This window comes from Parambassis ranga, chromosome 19 (assembly GCF_900634625.1).
Source record: "Parambassis ranga chromosome 19, fParRan2.1, whole genome shotgun sequence".
Taxonomy (NCBI): Eukaryota; Metazoa; Chordata; class Actinopteri; family Ambassidae; genus Parambassis; species Parambassis ranga.
The window spans coordinates 14,392,935-14,419,744 of NC_041039.1; the positions used below are offsets into that span (position 1 = coordinate 14,392,935).

General features: G+C 40.1%; 2 protein-coding genes and 1 long non-coding RNA gene across 4 annotated transcripts; 1 reads left to right on the plus strand and 2 right to left on the minus strand.

Annotated features, from left to right (window-relative positions):
- Positions 1–66: 66 nt before the first annotated feature.
- Positions 67–5,430, minus strand: LOC114452638 (uncharacterized). Its single transcript, XR_003672299.1, has 5 exons — positions 5,241–5,430; positions 3,756–3,822; positions 3,567–3,627; positions 2,123–2,176; positions 67–369 (listed from the first exon to the last, which is right to left on the minus strand). It is a non-coding gene; the product is annotated as an uncharacterized LOC114452638 (long non-coding RNA).
- Positions 5,431–8,332: 2,902 nt separating this feature from the next.
- On the plus strand, positions 8,333–12,347 carry fam174b (family with sequence similarity 174 member B). The gene is made up of 4 exons (XM_028431214.1): positions 8,333–8,550; positions 8,647–8,925; positions 9,492–9,623; positions 10,271–12,347. The coding sequence occupies exons 2-4, from the start codon at positions 8,651–8,653 to the stop codon at positions 10,272–10,274; spliced, it is 411 nt and encodes a 136-aa protein (XP_028287015.1). The 5' UTR covers positions 8,333–8,550; positions 8,647–8,650; the 3' UTR covers positions 10,275–12,347.
- Positions 12,342–23,569, minus strand: st8sia2 (ST8 alpha-N-acetyl-neuraminide alpha-2,8-sialyltransferase 2). 2 transcript variants are annotated; one of them, XM_028431212.1, is made up of 6 exons: positions 23,171–23,569; positions 21,858–21,911; positions 20,819–20,959; positions 20,462–20,719; positions 17,460–17,753; positions 12,342–14,612 (listed from the first exon to the last, which is right to left on the minus strand). In XM_028431212.1, the coding sequence occupies exons 1-6, from the start codon at positions 23,266–23,268 to the stop codon at positions 14,300–14,302; spliced, it is 1,158 nt and encodes a 385-aa protein (XP_028287013.1). In that variant the 5' UTR covers positions 23,269–23,569; the 3' UTR covers positions 12,342–14,299. The 2 variants fall into 2 exon arrangements, with proteins under 2 accessions (XP_028287013.1, XP_028287014.1); XM_028431213.1 differs by lacking the exon at positions 23,171–23,569 and adding an exon at positions 21,988–22,324.
- Positions 23,570–26,810: the final 3,241 nt, after the last annotated feature.

Genomic DNA, 26,810 nt, shown 5'->3' on the forward strand with positions numbered 1-26,810 from the left:
TAGTCCGGCAAGTGTACTCTTGTGATTTTCTGGATTAATTAGCTAATGAAACAAAGCCAGGGAAAATTACGAGGACATACACTTTATTTAAAACAACATTTGAATATCAAAACGTACAAAATCTGAATTTTTGTTTCCCATAAACAACATGATCTTTTTAGCGAGTCCACTACGACAGCCAGCAACAGGTGTCCCACAGTCCGCATCGTGGTTTAAAAAGAAAAAACAAAACATAAAAATCCAAGCGTCAAAGTCCAGTCCGAAAAAAAAGGTTTTGTCTCGTCAAAGTTTGGCTAACTGCCAAATCGCTTGCCATCTTCACGTTAAACAACGCTGTCTCCGCTTCAGCAATATCCAGTTGAATGGGGTCTTGATAGGATAAAAAAAAAGAAGGAAGAATTGTAAGCTCACAGTGCAACTGAAATGATTAATGATTCACTGTCCAGCAGTTTAAAAGTGGCATGCTAAACTAGCCTGTAAACACGACATTTTACTAACATATGTAAGCTAGCTTTTACTTGTGTTAGCAAGTAGCTACTGCGCATGTGCTTCCCGATATGAGAATCTGGAGGAATAAAAATGGGAAACAAATTTCAACAAAAAAGGCTAACTTCGTGAAGTGATGCTAAATTACTAGCATAATAATGCCAACTATAAATCTGTCAGGGTTTGTAACCCAGTTTAGCGGAGGATTGTTCATAGTTCCTCATCAAACCTGTGATGGGACTGCACCACTGTGAGCTTTTATAATCGCACCTAGCATGTGGTTCTGTCATTACACCGCCAAAACACTAGCTGGCAGTGGAGATTATACGCCACTGTGTGGCCTTTCTTTTTAAGTTTTAATTGTACTCGACAACGGGGTCTAAACACTGAGGGGATACTTTTACTTTTAACCGCAGTGTGTAAACAAGGAACCTCGGAAAAGATTGTGTGTACGAACAAAAAACACTGAGCTAGACCGAAGGGAGGTGGGCTTTAATGTCCTTCCCCCTAAACTGAGAAACGGGGCATGAAAAAGCATTTTAAAAAAATGCTGTGATGATATGACAGTTTTGTTTGTTATTTAATTAGCTACAAATCCTACACTATGCATTCGGTTTAGCAGCTAATAATAGGATGGACAAAACTCCAATTCGAACAATCACAGCTGTTGCTTTTTTGGGGGGCCCTGGGATCGACGCCACGCTATGGTCTATGGTTCTTAGTCTACAACATTGATTTAATTTACAAGTATCGGTAGATCGGTAGATGTGGAAATGTCAACTTGGCGACAAACTGTGGTGTCTAGCATTTCATTCATTTTTGAGAAGTGAAAGAAACTTTAATGTTCTGTCAAATTGCTGTTTGGAGCTGAAATTACAAATTGAGTAGAGATTTTTAACTATCACTAAAATTAAGTCTGGAAAGAATAAATGTTACCAAAAGTTCATCAACTGACCACCAGGGGAACAATGAGTCTAAAGTCACATCATGCAATAAGTGTAAATCGTGATTACACAGCAGCAGGGATTATTAAGTAAGGTCAATTCAAAACACTGCAACACTGACATGTCAGCAAACAATGCTGTAAACAAAATAAAACCCACTTCCTGAATGAATACCAAAATAATCAAATACATGGCCAACAGATGGACAACACAGTAACATCGCAAAATCAGCTGTTCATTCAGGGCTAGCTCATAACCACTGTTAAAACATTAGAAGAAAATGTGTTGCAGCTCTTTAACGAGCATTGTTCTTGTTTTATCTAAATTTAGAAATAGGATCAGAATACAAATCTGGCTAAAATTCGAGAAGTTTCCAACGGGAATAGAAAGGAGCAAACATCTACAACCTTACCATTTGATCAATAATGAAAGGAGCCCCATGAAAATGTTACTTTTGAAACTTGATAAGTAACTTCAGTTAATGTCTTAATAGTTCTAATGGTTGTTAATGTTGTTTGTGTTAATTCTTTAGCATTAAAGTGAATATCAGCAATAAACATCACACAGAAACAGGGTGATGTCTGCTGTGAAGAAGTGATAACCTCAACTTCTTCAAGTTGTAAACAGTAAAAATGTTCTAATCGTTGTACACAGAAGGCAAAAAAACCTCTGGTCACACAGTAGACACTTACAGAGTTGTCTTCTTTTTCTTCAAAATTCTGACATCTCACTGGTCCATGTCTCCACTGTGAAAAAAAACAAAAACAAACAATGAATGAAATCCAGGTAAGTCACACCACAAAAAAAACATACTGTAGCTGATGCTAATGACTGAATGTGAAAAATGTGTTTCATCTGACCAAAAAGTACAAATAACATTTAACATACTTAGAATGTATGACAATACCAATGTTAATGTTGATTAAAATAGTCTGACATTTACTCAGTTTAGATGTTCCAAACTTTCCAATGACTGTTGTCATTGGAATGTCACAAATGTTGGTGCTGACTATTTTAAGGTTAGGCATGAAACTAATCTAATGCAGACATTGTCCTTTGAGTTCATGTGTGGATACATGTCAGGTGTTGACCATTGACCAGTTGGCCATTCTTGTGATGGCTGGTGCACTGGAGTGCATACTGCATATGACTGCTTTGTCAGCAGTGTCTAGGTAGACGTCTCACCTTTTGAGTTTGCCGTAAAACCCTAAAGCTACATCCTACACATATTAAAAAAAAAAACACCTTTGACATTGACAGAAAACAGCGATTTGAAAATGAGCTGGTCACTAAAGTTTACTATTTAATGTGCATGTATGTTTGAATTGTTTTACATGTTCTAAATTGTGTTTCTATGCAAAAATACTAAAGTTGCGACTTTTTTGGCAACATGCTAATAAAAGCTGACATGCGGCATACTTTGACCTTGATTTGGCTGAAATTTCGGGATTCAGACATGGTTAATAACCCAGAAGGTGCGAAGACGCTGATGACTAGCTTACGGCTGTGAATGATGGTCAAATACTGATCGACAGTTTATGTTTGATATGGTCAAATTTAGTGTCGGAGAGGCGCCAGAATAGTAACTAACATTAGCGCATCTGCACAGGCGTCACGTTTCCATTACTGCCAATTGGACCTCAAACAAAGTCATTTAATCTAGGAATGAATACAGATTGTACCTTTTCCCAGTGAAGCCAAGGCCAGTGTAAAAGGATCTTAAGTCATGTAAGTGTGACACATCTTTTGTGTTGATAAACCAAATTCATTTCTTGTCATGCTATAGTGTTTTCACCTCAATGAAAAATAACTTACAGCGACATGTTCTAATTTTCAAGTTTTCCAACATGACGGGAAAATTATGAATAATTGTAAAAAGCTTTGGTTAGGTTGGCTAGCTAAGTAGTCAAAATACCATTAGACACAAGTATGAATATGTAATAAAACCAATGAATAGCAATTTTTTCGTACAGTTTGCGTCACACTAGAAAAGTCTTTTCGTATTTAAAGTCCAATTTAGAACGTTTCAAGACGCTCAATGTAATCTAACATCAGTAAAAACTGAAAACACATTTTAAGTGTTCAGCGAGCAGATAGCATGTAGGAAGACACTTAATCTGACAAAACGATACTTACACATGCACATTGCAGTGTGAAGCACACGAATTCTTCAATTCACGGCGGCTAAATGTCAACCCTTAAAAGTAGAAAAACATCAGTTTAGAAACAATGATGTGACAACAGCACACCCTACTGGCTGCATGTATGTAGCAGGAAAGAAAAAGACTACAAGAAACGCTTGAACCGATTAAAAAATACACATACCATTTAGAATCGGTGCCACGATCTCCTTTCTTCGTTGACGTCATTTATGTAACATCAATGGGAATCCCTGCAAAATATAAAACACGACGATTATCATTTTTGCAGTCGCAATTGACAAAAATCGTAACATCAGTTGGCATCAAAACCAGTCATAAATGTGCTACTTGTTTTAAATACATTTCAAAGATTAATTTTGGGACACTTAAAGAGATCATTAACATATCACCAAATTTTTGAATAAGTTGTTGCATATTTTGTTGTGCAAATGTTTCATCTTAATGTGTCTTGGTGCTTGAAAATGCAGCTAAATTTGTCTTCAATACTATCATCCACTAGAGGATAGCTTAAAAGAGGACATTTTGTAATGGAGAGGGAGGTACTAATGCCTTGGATTTAACAATATAGTCTAAGATACAAATATCTTCCAGAAAAGACTACATATATGATCTGTTTTTATTGAGTGTACCATTTGCCTTTATATGTGGATAAATGTGTTACCTTGCACATGAGACCGAGATACTAAGATGACTTTATTTTTTATTTTTATTTTATTTTAATATTGAATTAAGAATTTTCTCACATTCAGATTCTTGTTGAGAACCTTTCAAACAACAAAAATCTTTTTTTGCATGTGTTGTAGGTGTAATGTGATGTGAAAAACAAAATGTATGTATATATTTAAATTACTTCTCCTTTGAGTACCTCAAAGGGTTAAAAGCCAACACCCTATTTTGTATGTCGAAGTATATGTAAGCTTTTATAACTTACAGAACATTTATTTGACAGTTAAGTAAAGTGTAGATTATGTGTGATGTCTATAATAAAGGAATTCTTCTTAACAGTCATATTTTGAGCATTTTGACAACTTATCATAATTTATTTAATCTATTTTAAAAATAATAAGCATTAAGCACATAATACTTTGTTAAATATGGCTCCAAACTAGGTCTGCACGACGTGTGGTGGTATATTGTTGAAAAGAGTCGATTTTTTAATATTTTTTTGATTTGCAATTCGATGAAAAACGACAAAAATTCATACAGTGAAAATAAAGAAAAAATAAGCTAAAGCTCATTTGTGTTTAAGTCAATGAGGCACCATACCACGTTTAAAACAGCAAACATTTGCTTCTTTTTGTTGTTTTTGTCGAATAAATTCACACAAGGGCATTTGCCCTTTCAAGGACAAAGCAAATTTTAAATGCGTAGGTTGAAATAACTCCGAACAGCTCGAGAACAAATGTACTAGTCCACATCTGAAGCGAGTTAACTGAAAGCACAGCTAGCAAACATGCAAAATCCATCGACTAAAACACACCTAAATGCATTTTACACGGAATAAACCGTTTTCTCTGTTCTTCGCTGACAACACACCATGGCCATTTTTACAACACTGCGCCTATCTGTCGTTCTTTCCACCATATTGCCATACGCGTCTGACTCGTATTTTTCTGCTACTAATGTACGATTACTCATAAGTTCTTACCCATTTTCTCGGGCCGTGTCTATCCCCAGTCGTGTGCCCCGCTCGGTGCCGCATTTTGGTGCGGTTTTGGCCGTTTTGGTGCGTCTTTGAGGCGCATCGTTCCGCCCTTCCTCCTCTCGGTCCTCGCCGCCTCGCTCCTCTGTTGCGTGTGTCCTCCTCTCTGCCTCTGCCTGAGCTGATATCCTTCAGCGGCTCTGCCCACTTTCCTCACAACGTAAGCCAAGCTGCGTTCCCTCTACAGCCCCATCTAGCATGCGTTAACGCGGAACTGAGCCTCGAACTTTTCCAATACACTTACAATACGACCACGAGTAACATCAACACAACACTACTTAGTTATTGTTTGTGTTGTCAGTGAATGAGTGGACAATTCTGGGTGTGCAGGCTAACAAATTAAGCCAAATTAATTGTTTGTAAACAACTGTGTGACTTTCTGTCAGGTGTGACGTCAGCAAAATATATATTTTTGAAAAACAAAGTGACATCTATATATTATAATACGTGTTACAAGTGGATTTAGATCAAATTAAAGCTTATTTGGTCAGTAATAATCTGTTTTTACAGAAATGTAGGCTTTCCTTTAACATTTTCCTTCAGGGTGCACATGAATTTACTCCCTTAAAATATCAATAATACATGTTATATGGCAATTTTCTTACTAAAGCAACAAATGGTGTTGTGTGCTGACTTATATTATATTAACAATACAGTTTATAAGAGTGAAATGTTGAGATCAATGCTAGAACATGAACCCAATCGAAGACATCATTACACAATGATTATAGAACATGCATAATGTAGTGTAATTACATTTTTTTTAAAGCTCAATGGTTAATGTTTCAAAAATAAAGTTCATCTTTACAATCTGATGTGTAAATGTGTATCTAGAAGGGGTCAGATCACTCTTTAATGTCAGAATCCTGACTAAAGATCGAGTAACAGTTGACAGAAATTCATTCAATTATTTATCTACATTGAAAAACTAGTTTCGGGCAAGCACACACAGAAGTGTAACAAGAGAGCCACCAAACTTGGTAAACTTTGACCACTCAGTCAGTGCAGCCTTTGTTGGATGGACTGTAAAAGTGGTATGCACTCCACCCCCATCAGTGACCAATGAGAGGTTCCACACCCACGGCGCATGCTCTCTGCAAAGGAAGGTTTCCTTAAAAAGATCCTCAGCCTAGCAACAAGAAAGCCCTGTAGAAGCATTACAAATCCAGAGAATACAAGAGAAGTGAGCGCAGCCTGACACCGACTGGGTGGTTGGTAGAGTGTCCGTCGCTTTTGTGGGTTTCACACAAATGTTATGTGATGATGTGATGACAGGGAACAGAAACATTTCCTACTGAAAATATTTAATGTTTGATATATATATACATACATACATATACTGATAGGTACCCATTTTTATGGGCCACATATTTACAGCTGTATGCTTTAACCACACTATGACCTTACCTATTTAACCTTTGTCATTAAATGTTTATTTTTGTGGGGTGGGAGTCAAGAGAAATACAGCCATTTGTTTCTAAAGAAACAAGCAGACATGGCTGTTGCAGAAGGGTGTGTCTGACATGTTGCAAAGACAGCGCCAACAATGGGCAGAAATGCACATCCTGGTGTTCAGTTTCACAGCCACTCGGCTGTTACCTCACACTGCAAATACGCTTTGAGCTGAAGAACAGGACAGCTTTGTTCGTATGTTAGTAAGACAAACGGCTCTGTGTGTTCAACTAACAGCAGTTTGAGACTCACATAGTAGAAATTAATGTGAAAGCATGAACAGAAAAAATGGTGTGTATGCCATTTTTAAATATTAAATATTGTTGGAGCCACTTTATTCAGTGTAATGCCATCAGTCTCTACATTCACAACCTGTTTTTCAGGCCGAACTTTCTGTGAAAGATTTGTATCTGTGTTTTGCATACAGAAAATCACTCCATGTCCATGCAAAGATCAAGATAACACAAGTGAAACTTCAGTACAGGCCTGGCTGTGCTTGTGTGCATTCATATTAGCAAATGTTAGCTTTCAATAGTTTTATTTCTTGATAAACAAAACAGATACTGCAGGTCTTTGCTCCCTCTAGGCCTGACGCCTACAGGCACTGAAGGGAAAGCGTGCTCCATTATTATTTTGTGCTGCCATCTGGTGGACTTGGATCAGATTGAACAGCTCTTGCATGCAAGCGTACAAAAAAAGACAAAACTTTAATTAGCAGCTGTATAGTCCAAATAGCGTCCAAAAATGGCTTCTGTCTGTGTTTTCATAGAAAGAAGGAACAAATGTAGTGGGGAAAAAGGAAATAAAAAAAACATAGATTATATCTGTTCAAGGAAGACAAAGATTAACTGTTAATATGTTTAAAGGTTATCACCGTCACTGATCAATGAGTGCTCATCACTGTCTCGTCTGGTCAAGATTTTCCCTGGAATCTGCTGTCCTGACCTGTTAGACCCTGATGGGCCACGGGTAGACAGGGAAATGCTGCCTTCAGGTGCTGATGGAAATTTGGAGAACCTAATGTGAGATGTTGAATAATCTGTTCTGTGTATGTGTCTTAAAGATGCAAAAAACCCACTGTGATCCAAGTGTTAGATATTGTACCATTCTATTCTTTTTTATTCAAGGATCTTTGTTTTGATGTAAGTTATAAACACACCTGCCACTAACAGATTTCACTGCATGCAAAAAAAACAAAACAACAAAACAACAACAACAACAACAAAAAAACATTTTAAGCCTATTTCTAAAAATATTCGATAATACTGGGGTCCCTTCTGATTGTGTCTTATAGTGTGCACCTGTTATAACCTGATGGAAAGGTTTATCATCAATGATTTTATTTAAATAAGTTGATATCTATCTCTATATTAAATTATCTACAAAACATACAATACACACATAGGTGAAAGAGTCTGCTGGCTAATCAAAACTCTAAAATAGGATCTTGTTTTGATGCAATTAAAAGAGAAATGTGACAAACTGCTTCCATGCAGCCAGAGTTATAAATTACGAGACGGACGTGAAGGCATCACAAGCCCACATAACGCTGTTCTTCAGCACCGGGAACAGAAGGCCAGCGCGCAGAGCGCTTCCGGAGGCGGATAATCCTCATCTCTACACGGAGTCCTAATACCTCCAGGAAGGAATTGCGTTAACTCAGCTCACCTCAGGGGCAGCAGCACCTCCAGGAAGCAAACACAAGTTCAGAGCCAGCAGCAGCACCTCTGAGAGCAGCCTGGAGCAGCAGAGCATGGATATCTGCGTGTCTTTTTCTCTTTTTAAATAGCTCAATCTGACGTTGGTAAGCGTTTTCCCTCTACAATGTGACAGCTGCCGTCTCATTGCATTCAGCTGGGAGAAACTACTGAAGCTTGTGTGTTTTTTATGATTATTCCAGCACCATGCTGACCTACAGTCTGGCTTTAACTTTTATTGCCGCGGCTCTCTGGCGAGTCAGCGGTGTACCGATAATAACTCTCTCATCTGCGACGCACTTAAATTCAACATCATCATCCATCCTGAGTCAAGATGAACTGACACATAATGTCACAGACGCTGCCGTGGGATCCCGCATCTCATCTCTGATGACGCATCTTCCAACTCTGAAGACCGTGGTTATTTTGATCTGCGTGTTAACAGCTGCGCTCATCACATGCCTGGTCATCAAAGTGATCAGGTAGGCACTGTGGGGTTAAAAGCTGTTTATCAGCAGCTTCACGGGCGGGTTAAAGTCTCAGTATAGAGTCCTGGAAATGTATCGATGAGGAGCATGTGGCTGTTTTTAGGCACCATGTGACGGTGGAAGCTTAGAGGGAAGGTCTGGGCCTCATAATCATGTTCCTGCAGGGATGTCTAATATGGAGGCACCTGACTGAGTGATAGACTAACATGATAAAGCTCCATGCAGCTATTTTTAATCGTCTGTGTGACCCGGATCTGAGTCATTTAGAACTACAACTAACTCCTGTTTTCTGTTTTTAGTGTTTTTTTGATGAATTCTTTAATTTAATAAAAGAAAACAGATTCCCAGAGAACATTAAGGAAGCAGGACTGTTGGTTAATAAGTGACTGGTTTTCACTACACTAATAACTAATCTGAGCTTTAATATTGTTTAAACAAAGAAAAAACAGAAATATAAGAAGTTCCTATTATGGCAGGGACTTAAGTAAGTTTACAGCTATTCAGTCTAAACTTTGTGATTGTGTTTCTTGTGCTCATCTCACTTTTTTCCTCTCCTACAGATCTGGGAGACGAATCAGAAAAACAAGGAAATATGACATAATAACTACACCGGCGGAGCGTGTGGAGATGGCACCTCTAAATGAGGAGAACGATGACGAAGACGACTCAACCCTGTTCGATGTCAAGTACAGGTTTGTTTTTTATTTTCCAGGTTCACGCAACATGTCGTCCAAAGTTTTTCCATGTTTCTTACAACAAATGCAACTCCCAGGTCCTGCATGTGTCATCACGATCATGTAGTGTGGTGGTACTGTCTCTGCAGAAATGTTCTGGTGTTTCTGTGTAATGTAGATTTTGGACTGTACTTGCACTACTTGTCAGTGTTATCAAACAGTTTAAACCTGGACGTATGTATGTAAAGCGACTTATAACGCTGCTTTGACTGTCAGATTATAGAGGGTTGTCCCAGTGTTCTATCATACATTTATAACTGAATGAACTGTAGCTCTCCTTGCTTTAAATAGATATCTACTCCTTATATGCAAAGTACTGAGATGGCATTTAAAACCACACAGAGAGAGCAGGACGATTATTGTGTTTGTTTTAAAACTTGCTTTTAAAGGACTTCTCTAAGAAACAGTTTTATTTCAAGCCATATGTTGACATTGGGCTTCTCCCTTCCGCAGTTTCAATTGTTCTTTAACACACAAGCACTTCCTCAAAGGAAAGTATGGCGTCCTGTTTACCTGACATTCTTCACTACCGAGTCAGACAGCTTATTTCCTCTTCTCATGTGTCTGAATTTTAAAAAGTGACTTTCTTTCTTTTTTCATTGCAGGTGAATCCCAGTGCTGACTTCTATATTTTATAACTCCTGTTTATCCCTGAGGGACAACTCAAGTGATTTACTTTGTTGTTTTATGTTGCCAAGTCCAACCATATCAGCCATTTCTGCTGTTTGTTCATGGTTTTTTTCCCCCATGTCTACATGAACTGGTACTGTGTGGGTATCATTGTTTGCTGTTTTGTTGATGCTTCTATCGTGTGGCCCAGATAATCAGCGCAGTTATTTCTAATATTGGAGATGAGGTCATCTCCATAACAGTTTATTATATAGAAAAACATTTATATTTCTGACAGCTATTATCATTTAAATGTTCATTTTTAAACTTGAGCTACATATACAGTATGTTTGGCAGAAGGGTTGACCCCATTTTAGCACAGAGTTTGCGATCTGAGTACATATGTAATTTTTGTGGCTCTACATAGTAAGTCAGAATGCAACAAACATACAACTGACAAATTTTCAGCCTACAAAGACTCAAGTGAATTCCAATAATTCATTTTTTTAACTAAACCAAATATTATCTTTCTCTACTAACCACTTTATTGTGCATATATACTGTTAAAGGTTTTCTGAATGGAGTGAACGTATGTATATTTCTTTTACTGTGTATCCTTAATTGCTGCTACTACGGCTGGCTGATTTGAATTTGCATAAAATCTCCCAAAATTCTGTCAAGATCTATGTAAGATATTTATGATACACACCTATCTGCAATGAATGTGTTAAATCATGTGTTTTGAGTCAGCAAGTAAGAGCTCAACACATTGGTCCAAAGGTGGTACTGTCAAATTATTTCAATTGGCATGCTAATGTTAAGTAAAATAAGTGTTTTTTCTCAGTTAATTGATGTCTTGGTCACCATAGCACTGTTGGGAAAATCATTAGAGAAAATCCAAATGTCCACTTGTTTATCATGCACTGAGACTGAGCAGGGAAAAGCATTAACAGTTGATAGACAGAAATGCCACAAAAATCTGTTGGCTTAAAAACATAACTGTAGGTGCATTTATTTCCAGTATATCTTCCCCAAGCCATGAACTTATCAATCAGCCCTTGTAATTGCTTTACAATGTGCCACCAGTATCTCTGATCCCAGAATGTGTTGCCTCTCACATGACATGACCAGCTTATCATGATGTAAAGTCATTTTTCTTGGCTCTCATAATAATAATTGTACTATTTCCTGTGCAGACAGACAAACCAGTGCAAACTGCCAGATAATATTTTTTCAGCTTTTGCAAACGGTAACTAGCAGATATTCTGACATTTGACATTTTTAATTTGTATACAAAATACACAGTGAAATGAAAGGAGCAGCAGAATACTGTGTCAGTCTTCCTGCTCTGTCTCTGCACAATAACGGTAAATGGGTATTTGAAGTAGGTGGTGGATGGGATGCAGATTAGGTTTCTGCAGATGATGTGACTGCAGGTGACCTTCTGTTTTAATCCACATTGTTATCTGATACGGCACCATGGCCTACAGGTGCAGCTGTTTTCCAAATGACCTTCATCCCCGGCTCAATACAAAATAAAGGAACTGCCGTGACTGATCTGCTCCAAGTCGTTTCTCTTTTTGAGAGAGAACGGGTTCTGAAGGATGAAGGATGTGTTGAATGTCTGACAGAGTCACTGAACATATTTTTGATATGATCATCTTTATTATACCAGGCTACACAGACCTGTTGTTTCAGTGTTGTGTCTTGTTTTTTTTCCACTGTATGTGCAGTTCAGTTGTGTCTCTTAGCAATGTCTTGTATCTTTTTTGTTTGTTTATTTTTTTAATATCTTGCGTTGTCTGTGGAAACACCCTGCCCATGTAAAATGTTAATTGTGGACTTTTATTAGAACTGAATCATCTGCTACAGAAAGTTCTTCTTGTAAAAGTTAAATCAAATAAAATAAATCAAAGTGCTATAGCTATAAAGCTAATTTCCCTTATCCCACATTTAAACCAGAAACTATTTAGGAAGTTTATGGAAAACAAGACCCTGCTTGGTGTAATGTTATGTCTGTTTCCACAGTTTCCACTTTGAAATAAAACTGCTTCCTTTGAAGTGTTAAATCGGGTTAAGGGCTTGATGTTTTGATCTTTGTGTGTGTGTGTGTGTGTGTGTGTGTTCAGTCACAGAAAAATTACATTCACATTGTCATAACTGCACATTTTAAAGAGTCCATGAGTTATGCTAAACAGTTGAAAAAAAACGTAAATATACTCAAGTCCATTAAGATAAGAGGAAACATGCAAGAGCTACTATTTGTTTGCTGGAAGTCTGACATTAAACATACACTATACATGAGAAAGTAAAGCTAAAACTGTACAACACTAACTCCGCCGCCTCACAGCAGATACTACATGTCGGAGGAGTTTTCCAAACTGTGGCAAATTCCAGGTTCTGGGTTAATTAACTTAACAGTGTTGGTCACAGAATGCGTCTATTTTCTGCATGCGCTCAGACAAGCCTTCACAAATAAACCTTTCATTGCTGCAGACTGCTGACGTCTCTCGGTACAACTTTCATGTCTATTCTTAACTTAATTGGCGGCATAATAAGGCCAACATGCAAGTCAACATCCTGTCAAAACAACACTTTTGTGGACAAATCACATGGCCGGGATGGCATGAGAGGCTTCTTGTTTAAATGTAGAGCGCTTCAAATATTTCAAATACTTCTGCTAATTTTTCTTAACAGAGGTGTTTTGTTGTGGAAAACAACAACAAATCAAAAACTGAAGTGTTTGGCAAAAAACGCTTCAAAAACCTGTTTACTGATGTAAAGTCTGTACAAAAATATAATCCAATCTGGTCTTAAAATTGATCGACCACAAGTTAAAAGCAAGTCTGCAAACCTATAATAAAATGTTTTTTTTGTTTTTTTTTTGCACATTCTGTTTCTTACCTAATGGGACAATTTTCTGTATCTATACAACCTGAAGAGTTTTATTTCTGGGCATTTGACTGGTTCACTTTAAATAGTGACGTTTATTAAATATAGGCACAAAATAGCGGCAGCTTTGTTTAAATCCACAAATACCTGTATAGACCTACTCTACTGGTATAATACTGATCAAAACACACTGTACAAAGTATCGCTTCAAGTCAATAAAGGTGTACAAGTCTCCAGCACTTCGTCCTCTCAGTGTTATTGCACTGAAACTGTTGTTAACCGTGACTAGGAATTCATTTAAAGCACATTATGGGGCTCATTAGTAAGAAAGTCACCAATACATTCATTAAAGAAAAAACTCTACTAAACACCACCGCTCAACTGCTGCCTGACCTCATTACTGCGTTTCCAGTGCAGAAGCTGGGCTGGTGCTTTAGAGTAAACATTCATATGTGAACAGCTGGTACACTCTTTCCTCCTCACATTCAGCAAGCCTTCATTCCTTCTCTTGGTTCTCATGGTAACTGAATTCAACTACACGGTTCACCGGAGGATTTCGCTTGTGAGTGACCTCGTGGAAATGTCCACTCTTTTTTTAGAAAGACACTATAAAATCAATCCCGGTCTGCTTTTTTTGTTTTTTCTGCTGATCCGCCTTCTCCCTGATTATTAAGTGCTTCCATCTTGTGGCCCAACCAGTGACTCGCAAGAGTCATTAATTCGACAGCCCTTCTTGCTGACTAACACAGCCTACATGCAGCCCTATTGGATCTTAAATGGGAATATTAATTTCTGTCCCAATTTGGAGAACACTGGCCTCATTGTTTTAACCCTCAAGGGTCTCAGCTACTATTTTTTATTTAAATAGCCCCTCAGGATCTCTTTTTATGTAATCCAGAAACATCGTAGGCTACAGATATTTTTAGGACAATCTATTTGGTTTGCTACTGAACTGAAGCTAAGCTGTGTGTTTGCCTCAGGTAACAAACAGAGACCCCAGAGGGTTTCCAGTTGCCATAGAAATCTCATTAAAGGTAAGACATACCAAAGGGATGAGTCACCACAGGAGCTTGAAATAGAAAATAAGTTAATTCAAGTTTTATCAAAGTAGTAGTGACAAGAAAAACATGGAGCTATTTGCCCTGATCTTCCTCCTGCAGTCTCTGCTCCCCGTCACAGGTCCCCGTGTGAAGCCGCAGTGCCCCCTGTCTGTGCAACATACTCAAGGTCCTGAACTCCAGAGGCATGGTGTGGGGACTGGAGCTGGAGGTATATTCATACTTCAGAGTGTCGTAGTAGTGGTATTTAACAGGCTTTCCGTGTGGGTCGAGCGGAAACGGCCAGAAACCGTAAAGATGGATCTCCTCACAGAAGCGAGTGGCCAGCGTGTACATGAGGAGGCCGGTGGTGGGGCGCTTAATATGGACATTGTTGGTCAGCCAGTACCTGTTGACAAAGACATACGATATGTTATTAGCTGTGTTCAGTGTCATCTAGTAGAAGAACAAATGGCTGAATGTAATGTGTGGAAGTAAGTGCTACAGTTATATATGAAGACGGTTCACATTGACCTGCTTATTTATTCCTAAACTCTTCATCTAAAGAAGACAGTCAATTATATCATAGTCGCATCAAAAAAGATCCAGTATAAAGAGCCTCTATTGTATAAATACATACAATGTTTCACCATTTAGTAAAAAACTCTCCTGATTGGACAGAATGAGCAATCTATGAATGCCTTGTTGGAGCATTTTTGCAATTCGACTTTAATTTTCAATGCATGATTAATCAACACATTACTACTAAAAATAAACTACTTGCAGCTTTAGCCATGCTTTGAATACTGGCTCAAGAACCTTGAATCTTCTGCCATTTATTTGATACCATCTGCACGGAAAACAAATCATTTCCATCTCCCTGGTCTCCAGACAAAGACCAGAATGTATAATAAACAAACACAGAAACCTCCTGGAGCCTTTATTTGACTTTAAATGACTATACAAACACAGCCTTTTACCTCAGGAGACCTAGGAGCTCCACAGTGACCACGCCGTACACTGGACATAGCTTCAGGGACAGGTGGTCAGATGTTCACTTGCCCCGGACTTCATTTTTATATGCAGCCACTAGCCCCCTTTTCTGTCCAGCCCTCAGGGCATCACTGCCTCCTCTAACAGCCTCTGTGGTTAATGTGGAAGGTTATGTGGAGATGCAGAGGTTGTACTATTTAAAGCAGCAGGCAAGTTAACAGTCCAGTCAAGCGACAGGGCAGGGAACAGCAACCAGGGGGAAAGGCTCTAATTATCAATGAAATCATCTGAGGTGACATTTGGTTGAGGGAAAGCGAGCGGCTCCTTTGTCTGCTGTACTGTGCACTACGAGGATTTAAAGTTCAGCTTTACAGATTGAAGGTCAGGAGGAGACGCTATTAAAAAAATGTTTCAGCTGCGAAAAAAAATTTAAAGACAAAAATAACTTCCTTTGTAAAAGCCTGATCCAATTCTCCCTCTTCTACCTCTCTGCAATACCAAGTGTTAGTTGGAGCATGCACAATGGCAAAATCTGGTCACTGACCAGCGGCAGTTGTTAGGCTTTTAACCAGGGAGGAAACATCCAGAGTGGAGTCTGGTTGTGATGAGAGAAGCAAGGAATAATATTTGCAGCAAGAAACTTTATAAAAGCCTGAAGGAAAAAAAAAACATCCATGACCTGCTCTGAAATACTTATCATTACTAAAACACAGTAAGCCTCTGCTTCCAGACAGACTGACAGCTTTTCCTCTTACATGGGCTCCTTTTTGCATAATTTAAACATTAACCAGATCACTTCAGAAGCTCATATTTCCCTCAAACTGTTTTGGAAAACATAAATCAGTGTCAACACCAGCGAGTGCTCAAGAGCTGAACAGAACATCTGGTCACACTGATCAGACTATACCTCAATTAAAGGAGCAGCTCAACACGCTGTGAAATGTGCTGATGTGCTTTTCTTGCATGATGAGACGTCAATGAGATCACAAACAATATCAGGTCCCTTCCCCCCCGCGCACCATTTCTGCTCGTTGCCTGGAAATCTCATGATGACAACAGGACTCAACTGCACCCTGCCGTTTAACCATGTGTCCCCCACCCCCATATCACTCACAATGGGTTTAGGTCAAAAAGAGATACAGAAAAGGAACTTGTATGCAACTTATGTGGAGTCACACATATGAACGTTAGCTTTTATATAACTAACACTACATTCATATTTTGTTTTACATCAGATTTCAGATCTGATATCAGGTTTGCCCATATTGATAGTTCACATTCATGTCACAGGATGAGGAATCATTCCTTAGATACAGAACTAGTGAGTGTATTTCTCTGGATGTGTTCACAGGGGTGGGGACTTGTCCTGGCTGCAGCCGAAAATGGCGACCACGTGTGAGCGGTTTTCCTTGAAAAATGTGTTTAGCAACACCTTTCCGTGTTTTGAATGCCTGATCTCAAATGTAAAATAATATTGTATGTCTGAATACGCCCATATGTGTAGCAGAAACGTAACCATGACTCATATATGACACATGTCAATCCAGACGTACTGAATCACATATATATCCGGAAACCGTAAAGTGCTTCCACCTTATCTATAGACCTGATTCAGGACCACTTCCTGAAGGGACTCAAAAAAAAAAAAATCAGGACTGACAATTGGATATGTGCATCCATACAGACCAGAATAAATCAGATTTGATTAAAAACAACTGAAAAAAAAATCTGAATTAAGTCACTTCCGCCTGGTAGTCTAAACCCCAGCATGTAAGCATTGTCACTGTGAATGTGAACCTTCAGTTAAAGAAGCACCAGTATATCTGAATATAGCCCCAGAGCTGCTAGCACTTGTTATATCCCTCCATGTGTTCACATTGAGCAATCCTGACACAACATGTTACCAGAGGTGTTGGTAGGCAGGTTGTGAACACAAACAAGGCTAACTGCTTGCTTTCCTTCACACTGAGCAAAGTGCCTCTTGCTTCTACTCAACACATGAAAACACAAGCCTATTAACATGTATGAAACCAATTATTTTTCACAGCGAATCAATTGGTTTAGACACAAAGTGCACGCTGGCTGAACAGAGACGGATAGCTTTCTCACACCATCTGCCCCTGGTGATCAGCTGTAATGCTCTGTTTAAAAATAGCCACCTGGGTTGCAGATTAGAGTTTGCCAACCCCTTGATTATGCTGCTCACAGGTGTTCTTATGAGGCACAGCACACCAGGAGCAGCTGCGCCTGAGCTGCAGCTTACCCTCTGACAGCGTGGAGAAGGCGCAGAGACGGGAAGGCGGTGCGCACGTCCACAGTGTGCAGCAGGATGAGACGAAGAGCCCACTCCACGCGCTCTTCTCCACCTTTGGCCATGAAAGCCGGGATCCACAGGACGCTGCCGCTGAGACTTCGCAGACGCTGCAAGAAGCGCTCCTTCCACTCTTCGCTGACCAGGTCCTGGAAGGCCCGCTGCACCACTGACGGGTTCATGGTCACCAAGTTGGTCCGAAACCCCACGTCCTGAGAGTATTCCTCCACAGGTGCCAGGTTACACCTTGAAAGCAAACATCAGCAGTGTCAGTAATTATTCACATACACACACACACCTGGAAGCACTTTACAAACAGATTGCACACGCATATTTGAAGTTAATGCATGTTTGCATTTGTGTCACTCCCTTGTGGACATACACAGCAGCAGAAACCACGCTGGACTTTATTAAGCTTTCCTGGAGTCCATGTTCCACACATGCAGAGTGGATGGAATCATACTGCCAGCTCTGACACAGGCTTTTATTTTTTGCTATATTTTTCTGCACGCTGGGACTTGGATTTACCCTCTGATGATAAAACCCTCACGTACATGGAAAATATAACATTTTTCTAATTTTCATTTTCTATTTATTAACACTCACTAAAGAAGGCAGAGCCTTTAATGTCTGTTTTTAATAATTTAATTAAAAAATGTGGGCTGGTAGCACCCTGAAAGAATGTAAGAGACTTAATATAAATACAGCTAGTGGGGCCCTTGTGTTGTAAAGCTGCAGCACCATGGTTGGCAAAGACAAACAAACCTGAATAAAAGAGAGGAGAAACATCAACACAGATGCTGCTGTAAACTGACAGGCAGGGAAGGACCCTCTCATTATAACAAGCACCAGTGAAATCATGCTTACTGTCATTGGCAAACTTGCTGAGTGCAAAACTTTCATCAGCATCCTATCAATCATCTCAAATGGTGTGTAATGTAAGTAATGCAAGCTGGCTGATCGTGCAGCTTATGGTGGCTGACGCCTCACAAAGACACTTATTTCTTGTGTTTTTTGTTTCTCCCCTGTAATTTATCGCCCATCTGTGTATCCCCAGGGGCAGACAAACAATTCTGCCCTGCTGAAGAGTGAAATAGAGCAGAAACAAAAGTGAAATTTAGCAAGATGGCACTTTGTTCAGTGGCAACAAGAAAATGATCCTCACAGTAAAAAACACACACACAATTCAGTTGTAGGGAAGAAGATAGTGTTCATTCTTCTTTACATAGGCTATCTGATAACTGTGTTAGTTTAGTGTAAAAAAAAACAGGTTCACCTGGAAAATCTGAAATCACCAGTTTGGAGATGCGTTCATGGCTGACACCACTAACAATGGACATTGTGGAGTGTTTCTCTGTTGATCTACACCATCATCTCAGGCTGTGCTGTGTTCTCCCTTTGACTTAGTGGAAGTTAAGTTCCTGATCACTCTTGTGGTGTTTCAAAGTTGGCATCCATTATGTGTTCTCTATTTTCATGTTTCTTGTTCTTCAGTCTCTTTTCTTCAACAAGCTGTCAAAATTGACAAACTAGATTGAAAAAAATTCAACCTAGTTGGGCATCACTTTTTTATAGTGAATTTAATTTTAGCTTGTTAAAAGCTGTAACTGCGTTTTTGTTGCCATGGTTAGCATCATTAGATACAGGCAGAGCCAGCATGTTCCAAGTAAAGAGACACTTTCACTACACATACTTTAGAAAGTGTCCTCTTATCATGAATGAGTGGACACCCTGCAGCCAATCAGGATCAACTTCAGTGCACATGCTACCTGGCAATAAACAAGATGATTAAATATATATATATTTTGTGCATGGGTACTAACACTTCTGTGAAACCGCAGTACTTGTTCTGTACTGCACTGGGACACTTTGTTCCTTTACATCTTAATGTTGCCAATTTACCACAACAGTTAATGTACCTGCTCACAGAACAGCTGGTGCACAAATATTATTATAACACTGAGCTCAAATAATCTTCTCCAAGTACCCCTGAACACTGTCAACCTACTTTGCGAAAAGCAAGTGAAAGGCAGAGGACTATATTTAGCCGAGACGTTATCTCCCCATCTGATATGCAAGTGCCAAAGCAAATTCTTCTGCTCCTCAAAATGACACATTCCCTTGTTCTCTGCCTTCAGCCAACCATTACCGCCATGCCCTGACATCATTAACATGCTGCCAGAGTCTGGAAATCATGACCTTTCCTCATCAGCGTAACGTCGCTGCACTTGGAAAAGACGGCGACGACAACGGAATCAATTTCAGACTGAAAAAGGACAAGGAGGATTCTGATCTATCGATCAATCGGCTAAATGAGGCGTCACTGCACACAGCTACTGTTTATTTAACAGGTTTAAAGTCACTGATTTATGAGCAGATGGATACCTGAGCTTGTTTTGTTATATTGTGTCCAACCACGCGCTTAATTTAAACACTTGCATGTAATACAACCGAAGACTTATTTTCCCTCCAGTGACAGGTGTGAATAGTGACATGCACTCCTTAGCTGGTACCCAAACACAAACAGAGCAGGCTGATGGCTTCACAAATAGAGTTCTCTGTTAAATGAGAGCAGGACTCAGGAGAGTGCTGGTGTCTCTCTGAAAAGCACAGTGTGTTACTGCTGTTTCCAAATGTCAATTTCACATATAATCATGCATTTCATTGCTCTCAGCCTGACAGTTGATTTCAAGCTTAGTCAGTGGGGGGGGAAAAAAAACATTTGGCCTCTTTTTAAAAAACATAAACATCATATATTTATGGCTGCTTAAGCACAAACTCTAAACCTGATTTAACACAGAGAGTGATTGTCATTCCAGCGTGTCTCCCAGTAAACCTTAAAACTGAATAATCCGGTTCAATTACAGTCCACTTTAACTCCCATGTTAAAGTGGTTTATTTTAAGTGGGACACTTCCAGGACTCATGCTGGTTCAGTGAGAAGAAAACACCTACCTGATAACAAAGTCATGAGAGTCAATCTCGGGTCCACAGCTGCTGTTCAGCAGGATGCCAGAGTTGCCGACTATGGCACATCGCCTGTGATGCTGGTTCTTCATGGGGGATACAGTTGGCAAAAGACGGTACAGATTTTCGGAGATGTTTGTGGTGCTGTGGCGATCAAAGACATAGTGGATGATATCGCCGGGCTTCAGCGTGCCTTTCAGAATGGAAATATCTCTCTCTGGGTCAAGGAACCTCAGAATATTCTTCCTGTAAAAAGTAGAAAAACATGCAGCGGCAGATTTTAAGGACTTTAACAGCATGTAAAACCCCTGAAGAGATGATTAAGGAGAGTGACGAAGTAAATACCTGATGAGGTTGGAGAGGGTCTTATTGAAGGTCCACTTATTTGACGAAGGTTTGGCAGTGTTATTGTAGCCTGGACCATGATGATCTATCCGTGTGCTTGCTCTTGTTAAAGCAGTCGGATCCACACGTACAGCAACCTTTCTGCATGACAAAAAAAACACACAAATCTCAAATTTAGACCATGTGCTGTGTGAATTTCTTCTCTTCATGTGCAGGTCAAAGGACTTTAATGCAGAGCTTTATCTGGTCTATGAGGAGAAAATCTTCACACAGTATGTAAACACTTGATATAATGTAATAAAGCCCAATCGCAACACAAGTTGTGCAGCATCCAGCTACTACTATCACTTTGAAACAAACTAAAACACAACTTATGATGTCTTTACTCTGTTTATCTGTGAGGAGGGTGCTTGATAACTGCACCTGTAGTTTGTCTTTAATAACAATGAAGATAACAAAATGTGCAGGAACACCACCCACACATTTAGAAATATCCAAAGTCCTCCAGTCTTGAAGACACCTATCCACTTTAGGACAAGCTGGAACATGGACTCTAGGCGGACTACGAAGTGGTAAAACAAGAACTACACCTGCATGGGGTCCATGTCTGAAGGAGTATAATCCCTGCTTCATACACAGAAAGCTGCCTGGTCCTGTTAGGCTGAATCAATACTGTGTGGATGGACATTCATTCATATGTACAGGCCCTTGTGTCTGGCTTTATGTTATCAGAATAGCTCTTCCACCATCATATGTAAACAAACCTGGCTTCTTTGCTGTGGCGTGAGTGCACCAATCATTAAAATGCAATTCAAGCTCTTATGGCGGATGTTTACATTAATAATGCGACAGTGACAGGTATTTATAGCAACGAACGTCTTGCCTTAAAAAGGAGACACTCGCTGAGAGTGACTCACTGTGTTGTCAAAGCTGCAGAGGGTTCCGTGACAACTGAATATCATACAGAGACCACTTAGCTCCCCTCTGGTGGTTTACAAATATGAGTGTATGTGAGAGAGACGGGGATAAGATTTCAGACCTGTGTGGTTTAGGGATGAGTCGGTGTAAGTTCATCTTTGAGTGTCCAGTATTCCTGAAAGAGAAGTGAGAGGCAGATTAAATTATGGATTACTTACTGCAGCCTGGATCCTTACATTTAATGAACCTACTGTTCCAGGTGTTACTGTAAGTCTTCCTTTCAAGATGGAGTGAAGGTGAAAAGAACACATCAAGTTTTTTTTAGAGAAATCCACTAAGGTCCTATTTTGCTGATGTAATGAGGAGAAATGTGGCCTTAATGGAGGCCGATTATACCGAAAGGAGGTTTTCCTTTTCACAGGGAAGTCAGTAATCCTTTTTTACAAGGGCGCTGAACACATCAGCCAAGATGCATTTACAGTAAATATGCTGCATGTGCATATAGATGTTTAAACAGCTTTTTTTGCGATCATGACCTTGGTCAGATCTGATGTGAAGCTGCCACAGGCTGTCAGAGTGACGCTACCGGGCTCCTCTCATTCACTTCTTACAATCCCTATTGTTATAATTACAAACTGAGCAGGCAGAAGTGGAATTGTTCTTCTTCTTCCACATTGAATCACCAACCAGGGTGACCTCATTACAGCGTGAGCCACAGCAGGGTGATTCAAAACAAACTGTTTCTGCTCAAAGAGGCATCAGAAAAGCTTCACAGAGTCTTTTTTCTGTTCAGATGACACCTTCAGATGAAGGCGTTCCACTCTTCAGGTCATGTTGGGATGCTGGATTGAAGAGTGTGTTTTCTTGCAGGTCAGATACAAGTGGTGGTCGTGTGTTTGCTGCACTGCTCAACATTTTAAAGTCTGAACATGCAAAAAAAAAAAACAGAACAAACAGGAGAGCCTCTTTTGTTTCCAATCTGTTGCCCCCCCTCCTTCTCCTCCTCCTCCTCCTCCTCCTCCTCCTCCCCTCTCTCTCTCTCTCTCTCTCTCTCTCTCTCTCACACACACACAGACACACAATTTCTCTCCCTCTTTACTCTCTTATAGTGTAAATGTATCCCATCCCGCATGCAGCCTGCTGCAAGACAAACAGCCAAATCCTTGGAGACCCAGGCAGGCAGGCTGCTGTCGGAACAGCTGCTACTGCTGCACCCAAGTGTTACAAATGTAGAAACAAACCACACACACACTCCGCGTTCAACTCCAAACTGTTCTAATAAACTCATTCATTTCTCTCCTTTTCCCTCCACTACTTCAGAGATTAAATCTTTTACCTGCCGGACGTGAAAACAATTGACTGCACTATCAGACACACGCAGAGACACACACGGAGACACACACTGCGTGGGTAATTTACGGTGGGGCTACTTACGCAGTTTCTTCTTCCACTTCTGCAATATCATCAATTATCAAAAGCACAACCAGCAGCGTTACAAAGCCGAACAACAGCGTGCGGAATACAAGCGGCATGGCTGTGAAGGAGGAGGAGGAGGAGGAGGAGGCTGCAGCCGGGAGTCCCTCCTTTCAGCAAACACCGTGTTAAATTAACCTTCTTCTGTTTCTCATTTATAAATCGAAAATCCGCTCAGTCATCTGTCCCTTTGTTCTTATCGCCGGACACTCCCAGACGAGCCGCGGTCCTTTCCCCCCTCTCTCTCCCTCTCTCTCCCTCTCTCTCTCTCTCCCCTCTCCTCACACACTCCAAGGTTTTCCGACGGGGCGATGCTGCTGCTGCTGCTGCTGCTGCCGCCGTCTCCACTGTTACTGCTATTCCCCAGTCAAACTTTGAAAGCGTGCACCCACGGAGCCTGCCATGGGAGCAGCAGGATGTAGACCACATGCAGTCTTAAAGGCGCAGGGGCCAACTCTGCTGTCCTCACCGACCCTCCCACTTTGCCGGGTTGATCTCTCCAGGTGTGAGACTGCAGCCTGCACAGGTGTACTATAAGCACGAGAGTGGACTGAGGACGCAGGAAAGCAGCTTCTAGTCGGTGGGAGGTGTGTGTGCTGTATGTGGTAACCTACATTTGAAAATAAAAGGTCAGTAAAGCCCAGTAGCTCCAGTCCCAGATCAGACACCTGCTGAAGGTAATGAGGACATCTTTTTATTGACAATGGAACACAGTGTGTCTAATAAAGGTTAGTGTGGACACTACAGCTTAGAGAGTTACATTTAAGACATTACATGATTGAACATGGCCTTAGGTGGAAGGAGATGCTCTTCCTTCTTTCCTGAAGTCAATAACACTGCAGGTTCTCTCAGGTCAGCGCTGTCTGAGGAAGATTGTCGGCCTTTGTTGCCACCTCAGCCTCAAGAGTTTATCAAATGTGACAGAAAGGGCCTGGAAGATGACCCCTTTTCATTGAAGACTGCATCATCATCATCATTACCAAGGACATACCATCGCCACAAAGCTGGTATCTCCATGAAGTCATCACAAATCTGTCAGCTCCTTGAACTCCTTTGACTTCACAAGAGGTGGATTCTCAAGATATCTCTACAGCACTTTGTAACCATGGATAATAATTAAATCAATCATCCATAACATCCACTCTGCAGCTCATGAAAAAGCCACCCCTGTGAGGTCCACAGACTTCAGTTTTCACAGAGATCTACTACACAGATCTCTTGAGACAACAACATTAGAAAATCAATAAGACACAACTTGGGAAGCTGACAAAAGGAGCACTCTTACACCAGGACAATGCTCCAGGCCGCCGAGCCACAGAGTCGATGGCTTCCATCCAGGAATGTGGATCACATTGTTTGACTCTGTAGTTCAGTTGAATGGGTCCAAAAATGATATAATGATGTCACAAAGAAGCAAAGATTGTGTTAAACTCAGTCAGTAGATTCACACTGTGACCTTTATGGTAGGGCAGATCTGAACCTGAGCATGGGGACCTAAACCAGCTCCTAATAAGGCACGAGTGTCAGTGATGAGACGAGTCATACGGTGACTTAAATTCTGTGAACCCCCTTATCTTCAGGGTGGAAGTGGAGCTGAAAGTAATTTTCTTTTTTTGAGGTTGATGCACAGTATTTCCACACAGTGATAAATGTTGGATAGTATCATCATTTCTAACTGTGCATGGCTTCTTTTGCTTTGCTCAGTGATTTTCAGTAGAAAATGAAAGGAGAGCTGATCTTAAAAAAGAACTGAATCTGACTCATGTATCTTTATACTGTACTCTGACTAGCACTAGCTATGCTGTAAGTAAAACAGTCTTGCAAGCTGACTGGCGTGTTTAATAAAAAAAAAAAAAAAGGTGTTTAATAAAACCCAATTAATGATTCTGTAGTCATAGCAAATCTGAAGTGATAGCACTGTGTGTTTTTCAGATTTAATGCATACATTATCCACTGAGAAGTATCTCATAGACGTGGATAAAGGTCTGATTTACATAAACTGAAAAGTGCAGCTGGAGCCTTCAGAGTGTGCACAATGACAAGACTCATAATGATATTTACCCAGGTAGTAATATCTAATTCTATTCAGCATTCATTCATCTCCCACCCTCTGTGTTTTTATTATAACTTGCATGTGTGCTGACACTTATTCTTTTGAAGCTCACATGTATCTTGCGTTTGCATCCATTGTCTGTAGTTTGAGCCTGAGAATGTAAATGTCGGCTGCTTGGTCGCACCAGCAATTAAACACACACAGTATATCAACATAAGTCAAAGCTCCCCAGTGTGGATTTGCTGCCTTATTTTCTCTGCTCGACTTGTTGTGTAACAGTTCGTCTCACTAAAGCGCCCATTAGGCTAATTGACACTTCTTGATTAAAAGAGAAAAGGCTTGCCTGCAGCAGCCTCATCTTCTCTTTGAGTTGGTGGATATATTGACTTTCATAAGGACTCTTGTTGTTTTATGTTGGGATCAAGGAGTGAGGTGTGTATCAGGGAGTATTTTTATCTGTTGCAGCTGATAGCGTAGCTGTTGTCATGCACAAGCTTTTTTGTCTCGTTGAAGTGTGTCATTGAGCTATTGTTAGACTTTACAACCTGACAACACAGACACAAACAGATACAATAGTCTTGTCATTTTTCAAAGCATAGTAACATTTCACAGGTTCTTCAGAATTTGGATAAAACAGGTTTCTGTTTCGATTTTACAGCCTCAAGGTCTCAGCAGTCATGAAATCATTTGGAAGGCCTCCTGGTATGTGTTTCCACTGTGTTTACTCTCAACACAATCAAAGCTGATTGTCCTTAATTAATTATGTCAATTCTCTGCTTTCAAATCATTGTGTGTACACTAGAGACAACTAAGAATAGCAGTAATTAAACAAAATAACCCTAATATAAAAAAAAACACTGTTCTAAGAACGTTAGTTCTTCCATCCATTCCCAGGAAGTTTCACTCCAACTCACATGTATCCATCAAGAACAATGGACTGTCCACCTGTCCCACCACCACGGCCCCCACTGAATAGTTGTGAGCCAGTCATTAGACACACCTGACACAGACAGCCAGACCAACACAAGTAAGTATGGAGATATTTAGAGCTATAGTTTCACCCAGACCCACCCACTAACATCCTCCACCACAAATAAACCATAGAACCAAGAAAAGTCTACAAGTCCAGATGCCTCGCTTAGACCTTCTGAATGAAAATGACCTGGATGACTGAGAATCTTCATCAACATGCTCCTCTGTCTTTTGTTTTTGCTCACAGAGCCTCATCCCTCATGTGATGTTTCCTCACAGTGTGGTAATTATGTGAATTATAAATTATTTGTTTGATGCTCAAGGATACATCTCACATAATCACCAGGAATAAAAAGACAAATTGTGTGCATCTACAATTGATTCACACGTTCTGCAGCCGGAGTCCCTGAAGGGGAAGGAGGACTGCATCAGTTCATTTCTATCTTACAGTGGCATCCTGAATGTTATTGAACTGACTTAAAATTCCACTGCTGGACTACCCCGATGCGACATTTACAAACCTTTCACTCCTCTCAGACTGGCTGCCTTTCTGTCAAGTTAAAAAATTTTTCAAAT